General features: G+C 40.4%; 1 protein-coding gene across 2 annotated transcripts in view; it reads left to right on the plus strand.

Annotated features, from left to right (window-relative positions):
* LOC110500405 (calsequestrin-1) overlaps positions 1-2,250 on the plus strand; it is a 30,720-nt gene extending 28,470 nt beyond the window's left edge. For both annotated transcript variants that reach the window (XM_021577764.2, XM_021577765.2), the window contains 2 exons: positions 1,032-1,106; positions 1,324-2,250. In XM_021577764.2, the coding sequence (XP_021433439.2) occupies positions 1,032-1,106; positions 1,324-1,599 (351 nt within the window). In that variant the 3' untranslated portion in view covers positions 1,600-2,250. The remainder of the gene's footprint in view (positions 1-1,031; positions 1,107-1,323) is intronic.
* Positions 2,251-9,361: the final 7,111 nt, after the last annotated feature.

A 9,361-nucleotide genomic window follows, 5' to 3' on the forward strand; every position in this document is an offset into this window, starting at 1 on the left:
TCGGATGCATATGTGCCTGGGCAATGGAGTAAACGGAGCAGCTGCAGACCCACTTTAAAAATAGGGGTGCAAAAGTATGTTTTTGCACACCTACTTTTTTAGCAAAAAATGATCATGATCTATTGGGTAATTTGACATTTAAAACGCAATCTTCGAAAATATATGCGACAATATAATGATTTGTGGTTTTAAGAACCAAAATGCAATTAGATTATGTATGCCGTGCCGTTCTTTGTTTCTATCACAGGAGGTTGGTGGCACCTAAATTGAAGAAGACGGGCTCGTGGTAATGGCTGGAGCGGTATAAGTGGAATGGTATCAAATACACAAAACATGGTTTCCATGTGTTTGATGCCATTCCATTCACTCCGTTCCAGCCATTATTATGAGCCGTCCTCCCCTCAGCAGCCTCCACTGGTTTGTATTCATATTCATTAAAATTAGGCCTAAACAATTATGAAATATGCAGGCTGAATATGATTAGCTCTCAAAAAATGTATTGGGTATTAAATAACTGTTATGAAAAAAAATATTGGAGACCCCTGCTCCAGCCTAAACCAAAATATTTGTTATTCTATTGTGGATTCTGGGCAAATAAATTAATAATACGTTTGCAACATTATTTTTATGTGAACATAATCTATGTTTTTGTTCAATGCCCTACCAGATAACTGTACAAAATGACGTGCAAAGTTCTAATTCAAGTCCTTATTGGATAAAACAATATTATTCCTTCCATCTTGATTTCCTTTGCACATTGTCATGTGTTATCCTGGCCACATTCTTAATAGTTTGGCCTGTCAATCAATCACTGTGGGTGGGATCGCCAAGGGAGGAACTGGATATTGAGAGTCACAGGACTGGTAGGGTTTCAAACCTGTCAATAAATTATTGGGGGTGGAATTTTTAGGAAAGGGGGTAGATTAGAATATAATTTATTGTGGCAAGACCTACGAAACATAGCAGGAAAATGATTTTCAAAATTCTGCATTTCCTTTGCCTTTTTCTCTTTATTTCCTTCTCTCCTTTAGCTTGTGCCCTACTGGGAGAAGACATTCGGCATTGACCTTGGTTCTCCTCAGATCGGTGTTGTGGATGTAGAAGATGTAAGTCTAACATTCTCATCCTTCCTGGTCGCTCTGCTGTCTTTAGTACAGTAATTTCATTATGCTGTTTCATCAAACTCAACTGTACATTTTCCTCCTTGCTCCCTGGGGATTGTTGCTGGTCAATTTTCAGTCTCTCGTTAGCTTCAATGCCTGTTTGCCTTTAGCCTATTTAGTGTCCATCTTGTGTGTTTTCAAACTGTGTATTCCCTCTCAGGCTGATAGTGTGTGGATGGAGATGGATGATGATGAGGACATGCCCACTGCTGATGAGCTTGAGGACTGGATCGAGGACGTGCTGTCTGGAAAGATCGACCCAGACGATGATGATGACGATGATGACGACGATGACGATGATGACGATGATGATGACGACGATGATGATGACGATGATGATGATGATGACGATGATGACGACGACGATGATGACGACGATGATGACGACGATGATGACGACGATGATGATGATGACGATGATGACGACGACGAATAAATGATCGCTTGCCATCCTTGGCTTTAACCAACAGTGGCCAAAAGCCGGCACCAATATTCAGTTTCCTATCATCTCGTCGTAAACACATGCTGTGTCTCTTCCTGTTTGCTTTCTGTATCTCTTTCTCAAATCCCCGGTCAGATAGTCAAGTGACACACCCAAAGGGCAACTCCTAAATCAATTTCACTGGGTAAGAAAAGACACGAAAGCAGGGGGGAAGTTTTTGTCTGTGAAAAAAAGAATGGGTTGTGGTTGAATTGTAAGTTCTGTGTTCTTTGTTGTATGAAATGTTTGTCTCTCGGGGTTATAACTGTCTGTGTGTATGTGAGAACTAAGCTGAGGTAAACTAGCATGTTTGACCTGGTTTTGTTTATCTCGTTTAGCACTAGTCAGGGATGCCCTCTTTCCCCTTTCTCCTTTATCCCATTTTTCTGTATTCTGGAACCACTACATGTTTTCTACAGGTAAAGAGAAGCAACAACCAACTTATTGTACCATTTTTTAAAGAAAAGGAAACTTAACCTCTCTGAAACGTCTTAAGAATAACACTGTTTGAGAAAGTGATAAAGATCTTGGAATTCACAAAAAATGCAAAATCATTTGATTGTTTCTGGTCCGATATTGGGAAAAAAGAAAATATTTAAAAATCCATTCTTGTTGTTTGTCATAATTTCTTAATGAATGTGAAAGTGTGTGTGTGTGTGACCAACTATCAAACAAATACATTTCCATTTCATAACAATTTCAAACTACATAATTGTGAAACAATAAAAAAACAAATTCATATTGATGATGATTACAAATCAAAAACAATCCAATTCAAACATTTGAAGACTATGTTAGCTTCATGTTAGCTTCATATTTCTTGGCAAAAATAAAAGGTGCAAAATTCCCACAACAGCAAACATTTCATAAATCTGGCTCAGAGAGTATGTTACTGCCGTGATGACAGGAGGCATAAAACACATGGTATACAGGTATGTGTTATGATATAGCACACATAGAGTATGCATTATGCTTGCAGTAACTTAACTGGCCATGGTGAGGCAGGTTTCCTATAAAGTACTCTACTGAGTAAGACTATAAAATACACATTCCGTTGTCTTGATAAAACCTGAACTCTCCCAGGTTCGCTACATGGTTCTTGTTGGAAGGTTCAACTGACTGATTGCACATTAACCAGAGGAGCCACAGTATTGTATGTTGACTCTTTTAAAATCTCAGATGGCCTTTCACAAAAAAATGCATTAGTATTTTGGTAAATGGGTACTTGGTATGAATCCTTTTTGACAGTAAAAGGGGTAAACTGTATATACAGCAAAATTCTCTCTCTCTCTCCCTATCTCTCGCTTTCTCTCTCTCTCTCTCTCTCTCTCTCTCTCTCTCTCTCTCTCTCTCTCTCTCTCTCTCTCAATTCAATTCAATTTAAGGGCTTTATTGGCATGGGAAACATATGTTAAGTAAAGTAGATAATAAACAAAAGTGAAATAAAAAATACAAACTAACAGTAAACATTATACTCACAAAAGTTCCAAAATAATAAAGACATTTGAAATATCATATTATGTGCAAATAATTAAAGTACAAAGGGGAAAATAAATCAACATAAATATGGGTTGTGTTTACAATGGTGTTTGTTCTTCACTAGTTGCCATTTTCTTGTGGCAACAGGTCACAAATCTTACTACTGTGATGGCACACTGTGGTATTTCACCCAATAGATATGGGAGTTTATCAAAATTGGATTTGTTTTCAAATTCATTGTGGGTCTGTGTAATCTGAGGGAAATATGTGTCTCTAATATGGTCATACATTTGGCGGGAGGTTAGGAAGTGCGGCTCAGTTTCCACATTTTCCTCATTTTGTGGGCCGTGTGCACATAGCCTGTCATTTCTTGAAAGCCAGGTCTACCTACAGTGGCCTATCTCAATAGCAAGGCTATGCACACTGAGTCTGTAAAAAGCTTTCCTTAAGTTTGGGTCAGTATATGGTCAGGTATTCTGCCTCTGTGTGCTCTCTGTTTAAGGCTAAACAGCCTTCTAGTTTGCTCTGTTTTTGTTCATTCTTTCCAATGTGTCAAGTAATTTGTTTGGGCCTAATTGTGTTGCTGTCCTGGGGCTCTATGGGGTGTGTTTGTGAACAGAGCCCCAGGACCAGCTTGCTTCGGGGACACTTATCCAGGTTCATCTCTCTGTAGGTGATGGCTTTGTTATGGAATGTTTGAGAATCACTTCCTTTTAGGTGGTTGTAGAATTTAACGGCTCTTTTCTGGATTTTGATAATAATTAGCGGGTATTGGCCTAATTCTGCTCTGCATGCATTATTTGGTGTTTTACGTTTTACACAGGGGATATTTTTTGCATAATTCAGCATGCATTGTTTCAATTTGGTGTTGGTCCCATTTTGTGAATTATTGGTTATTGAGTGCACCCCAGACCTCACAACCATAAAGGGCAATGGTTTCTTTAACTTATTCAAGTATTTTTAGCCAAATCCTAATTGGTATGTCGAATTATATGTTCCTTTTGATGGCATAGAAGGCCCTTCTTGCCTTGTCTCAGATCGTTCACAGCTTTGTGGAAGTTACCTGTAGCGCTGATGTTTAGGCCAAGGTATGTCTAGAGGGAATTTGTATTTTTGGTCTTGGCAACAGGACCTTTTTTGGAACACAGTTATTTTTGTCTTTACTGACAGGGCCCAGGTCTGACATAATCTGTAAAAGATCTAGGTGCTGCTGTATGCTCTCTTTGGTTGGGGACAGAAGCACCAGGTCATCAGAAAACAGTAGACATTTGACTTCAGATTCTAGTAGAGTGAGGCCGGGTGCTGTAGACTGTTCTAGTGCCCTTGCCAATTTGTTGATATATATGTTGAAGAGGGTGGGGCTTAAGCTGCATCCCTGTCTCACCCCACGGCCCTGTGGAATGAAATGTGTGTTTTTTGCCGATTTTAACCGCACACTAGTTGTTTGTGTACAATGGTTCTTCCTTTAAAAGTTTTGAGCTTATGCCGCCACCATTAGTGGTAGATGTTGGCATTCTGTAATTGCACCACACTATCACAAGGGGGAGTTAGAACCCTGATCTATCGGTAGTCTAAACTGTGGCACAAATTGACTATCTATTCGTAAATGAATTGAGCTGTTTTCAATCTGAGAGCCTCTCTTCTCTGGCACTAGAGTCCTGCATCAGGGAACAACAACAAAAAACTGTTGATGATCCTGGAGTTAAGAGAGAACTTGGGAAAATATAATGGGGGAATTACACTTGACATGTGGACTAACGATTTTCAAAAAATAGGCACTGTGGGCTTTCGTTTCTCTCCCTCTAAAAACAGAAATAAAGAATTCTATATAACAAACTGACTTTATTTACCACAGTGTGAAAGACTGATAGCCCCTCTATATGAAGTGAGTTTCTGAAACACGGAGTCCTTCTTTGCTGATGTGAAGAAGAAACGGAATGAAAGAGTCCATCGAGGGTTTGTCAGCATAAAGCTGAGAGACACACTCATTCATGGCTTTGGATCAAAATAAATAAGTACCAACATTCTTTCTGATTGTCTTTAGTAAAGAAATGTTTTGACTGTTTAACCAAGTTAATCTGCTCATGTTGTGTGTGTTCAATTATTTTTGACATTGTGGTTACTATGAAGAATGTAAACAAAATGTATCAGAATTGATGGACGCCTAAGGGAACGCAGGAGTGAGAGGAGGTCTGAAGACTGTTTTTCAGAGAGGATCCGAAGCCACTAGAGCTCGCTGGAGAATCATCGATGATGGGTGAGTCGGATACACCGGAACCTATGCGACTGGGAGGTGCTAGATTATCGCCTAGGGAACGTTCAATTAGGCTAAACTCCAAGAGTGGTCTGTATTGCGGTGCTGCAGGGCATTTCATTGCTTCCTGTCCAGTGAGGAGACCTAAATCATTAGTAGGTACAAGTAGACTGGTGAGTCAGACTGGGAATTCTCTAATTCCCATTGCCCGTACCACTTTTGCTGTTATTCTGCTCTGGGGAGATCATTCAAAATCTTTTCGGGTGCTCATTGACTCTGGGGCTGATGAGAGATTCATGGCTGCTACCCTGGTATCAGAACTAGGTACAGTGCCTTGCGAAAGTATTCGGCCCCCTTGAACTTTGCGACCTTTTGCCACATTTCAGGCTTCAAACATAAAGATATAAAACTGTATTTTTTTGTGAAGAATCAACAACAAGTGGGACACAATCATGAAGTGGAACGACATTTATTGGATATTTCAAACTTTTTTAACAAATCAAAAACTGAAAAATTGGGCATGCAAACTTTGACTTTGACTTGGCCATTCTAACACCTGGATATGTTTATTTTTGAACCATTCCATTGTAGATTTTGCTTTATGTTTTGGATCATTGTCTTGTTGGAAGACAAATCTCCGTCCCAGTCTCAGGTCTTTTGCAGACTCCATCAGGTTTTCTTCCAGAATGGTCCTGTATTTGGCTCCATCCATCTTCCCATCAATTGTAACCATCTTCCCTGTCCCTGCTGAAGAAAAGCAGGCCCAAACCATGATGCTGCCACCACCATGTTTGACAGTGGGGATGGTGTGTTCAGCTGTGTTGCTTTTACGCCAAACATAACGTTTTGCATTGTTGCCAAAAAGTTCAATTTTGGTTTCATCTGACCAGAGCACCTTCTTCCACATGTTTGGTGTGACTCCCAGGTGGCTTGTGGCAAACTTTAAACGACACTTTTTATGGATATCTTTAAGAAATGGCTTTCTTCTTGCCACTCTTCCATAAAGGCCAGATTTGTGCAATATACGACTGATTGTTGTCCTATGGACAGAGTCTCCCACCTCAGCTGTAGATCTCTGCAGTTCATCCAGAGTGATCATGGGCCTCTTGGCTGCATCTCTGATCAGTCTTCTCCTTGTATGAGCTGAAAGTTTAGAGGGACGGCCAGGTCTTGGTAGATTTGCAGTGGTCTGATACTCCTTCCATTTCAATATTATCGCTTGCACAGTGCTCCTTGGGATGTTTAAAACTTGGGAAATCTTTTTGTATCCAAATCCGGCTTTAAACTTCTTCACAACAGTATCTTGGACCTGCCTGGTGTGTTCCTTGTTCTTCATGATGTTCTCTGCGCTTTTAATGGACCTCTGAGACTATCACAGTGCAGGTGCATTTATACGGAGACTTGATTACACACAGGTGGATTGTATTTATCATCATTAGTCATTTAGGTCAACATTGGATCATTCAGAGATCCTCACTGAACTTCTGGAGAGAGTTTGCTGCACTGAAAGTAAAGGGGCTGAATAATTTTGCACGCCCAATTTTTCCATTTTTGATTTGTTAAAAAAGTTTAAAATATCCAATAAATGTCGTTCCACTTCATGATTGTGTCCCACTTGTTGTTGATTCTTCACAAAAAAATACAGTTTTATATCTTTATGTTTGAAGCCTGAAATGTGACAAAAGGTCGCAAAGTTCAAGGGGGCCGAATACTTTCGCAAGGCACTGTATTCCCACTCAACTCCTCTCCGTTCCCATGGATGCCAGAGCACTGGACGGCCATTCCATTGGCAGAGTGACGCACAGCAGAGTTCCCATGACTCTGCGGATATCTGGCAATCACAGTGAGTCAATACAGCTTCTTCTCATTGAGTCCTCTCACATCCCTGTTGTTTTGGGATTTTCTAGGTTCCAGAAGCAAAATCCCGATATTGAGTGGACCACGGGTTCAATCCTGGGTTGGAGCACGTTCCCCTGAACGTCTGCCTCCTGGGTTAAGTATGGCCTCGGATCTCTCTGCCGTTCCCACAGAGTATCATGATCTCTGGGAGACATCAAAACTATGAAATAACACATATGGAATCATGTAGTGACCAAAAAACTGTTAAACAGATTAAAATGTATTTTATATTTTAGAATCTTCAAAGTAGCCACCCTTTGCCTTGATGACAGTTTTGCACACTCTTGGCATTCTCTCAACCAGCTTCACCTAGAATGCTTTACCTACAATCTTGAAGGAGTTCCCACATATGCTGAGCACTTGTTTGCTGCTTTTCCTTCACTCTGCGGTCCGACTCATCCCAAACCATCTCAAATGGGTTACGGTCGGGTGATTGTGGAGGCCAGGTCATCTGATGCAACACTCCATCACATTCCTTCCCGGTCAAATAGCCCTTACACCGCCTGGAGGTGTGTTGGGTAATTGTCCTGTTGAAAAACAAATGATAGTCCCACTAAGTGCAAACCAGATGGGATGGCGTATCACTGCAGAATGATTTGGTAGCAATGATGGTTTAGTGTGCCTTGAATTCTAAATAGATCACAGACAGTGTCACCAGCAAAACACCCCCACACCATCATACCTCCTCTTCCATGCTTCACAGTGGGAACCACACATGCAGAGATTTCATGTGGGCTTTCAAGCATGAACTGCTCCTTTCAACGTCTGCCACAACATCACAATTGGGATTAGGTCTGGACTTTGACTATGTCACTCCTGCTCCAGCTCCCCCTCTTTGGTGCTCGAGGGCACCAGGCTGCCCTTCATTACGCACACCTGTCACCATCATTATGTGCAGCTGTGAAACACTGGACTCACCTGGAATCCATTAGTTTGTTGTTTACCCCCTGTATATGTCTGCTCCTCACTTTGTTCCCTGTGTCAGCATTGATGTCAATATTTTTCCCCTGTCCAGACGCTGTTCCTGTTCTGTTTCATGTCTGTGTTTCATTAAATGTTCACTCTCTGTACCTGCTTCTCGTCTCCAGCGTTGACCCTTAAAGACTAGGCCATTCCAAAACTCAAAATGTGGTGCTTTTTAGCCATTTTCATGTAGACTTGTGTGTTTTGCATCATTATCTTGCTGCATGACCCAGCTATGCTTCACATGCGGATAGTCTGACATTCTCCTATAGAATTCAGTGATACAGAGCAGAATTCAAGGTTCCTTCTATTAAGGCAAGTTGTCCAGGTCCTGAGGCAGCAAAGCATCCCCAAACCATCACTCTAATACCACAATGCTTGACCGTTGGTATGAGGTTCTTATTGTAGAATGCAGTGTTTGGTTTTCGCCAGGCATAATGGTACCCATGTCATCGAAAAAGTTTACTCAAGTTTGACACAAAGCACCCGGAAGCACCTGGAGGATCATCAAGACTTGGAAGAATGTTCTATGGACAGGTGATTCAAAAGTATAACTTTTGGGATGACACACATTCATTCTACACACACATCACAACTGCTGCTACCAGACTCTTATCATTATTGCTAAATAGTGCACCATTTAAACACTTGCTCCCCAATCCCCCCCTTCCCCAAAACACGTGTATATTTTGGACTAAAAATAGTGCCTTCCTGTATTATACTTATGCTAACCTATTTATTGTATTCTACTGAGCAATTTACTTTATGTTCATATTCTAATCTTTCATTATTTGTTATAGTTGTTGCATTGTTGAGAAGGAACCTGCAAGTAAGCATTTCATTGGACGGTGTATACAGTACCATGTGTATCCTGTCCGTATGACTAATAAAACTTGAAACTTGATAGTATGTCAATTGACATATAAAGGAATTTAATCTACTGAACGGTACACATGATGTACCGTAGATAGATAATAAAATGTTAATGATCATTTAGTGATGTTTACAGAATATTTCTCAAGTATTTATATTATTTATATTAAATATTAATTTACATCAAATAGCATCCTTGTCATTATCTAAGTCAACTAATTCACACATATTGGAGGTACAGCTGTCTTA

This window comes from Oncorhynchus mykiss, chromosome 21 (assembly GCF_013265735.2).
Source record: "Oncorhynchus mykiss isolate Arlee chromosome 21, USDA_OmykA_1.1, whole genome shotgun sequence".
Taxonomy (NCBI): Eukaryota; Metazoa; Chordata; class Actinopteri; order Salmoniformes; family Salmonidae; genus Oncorhynchus; species Oncorhynchus mykiss.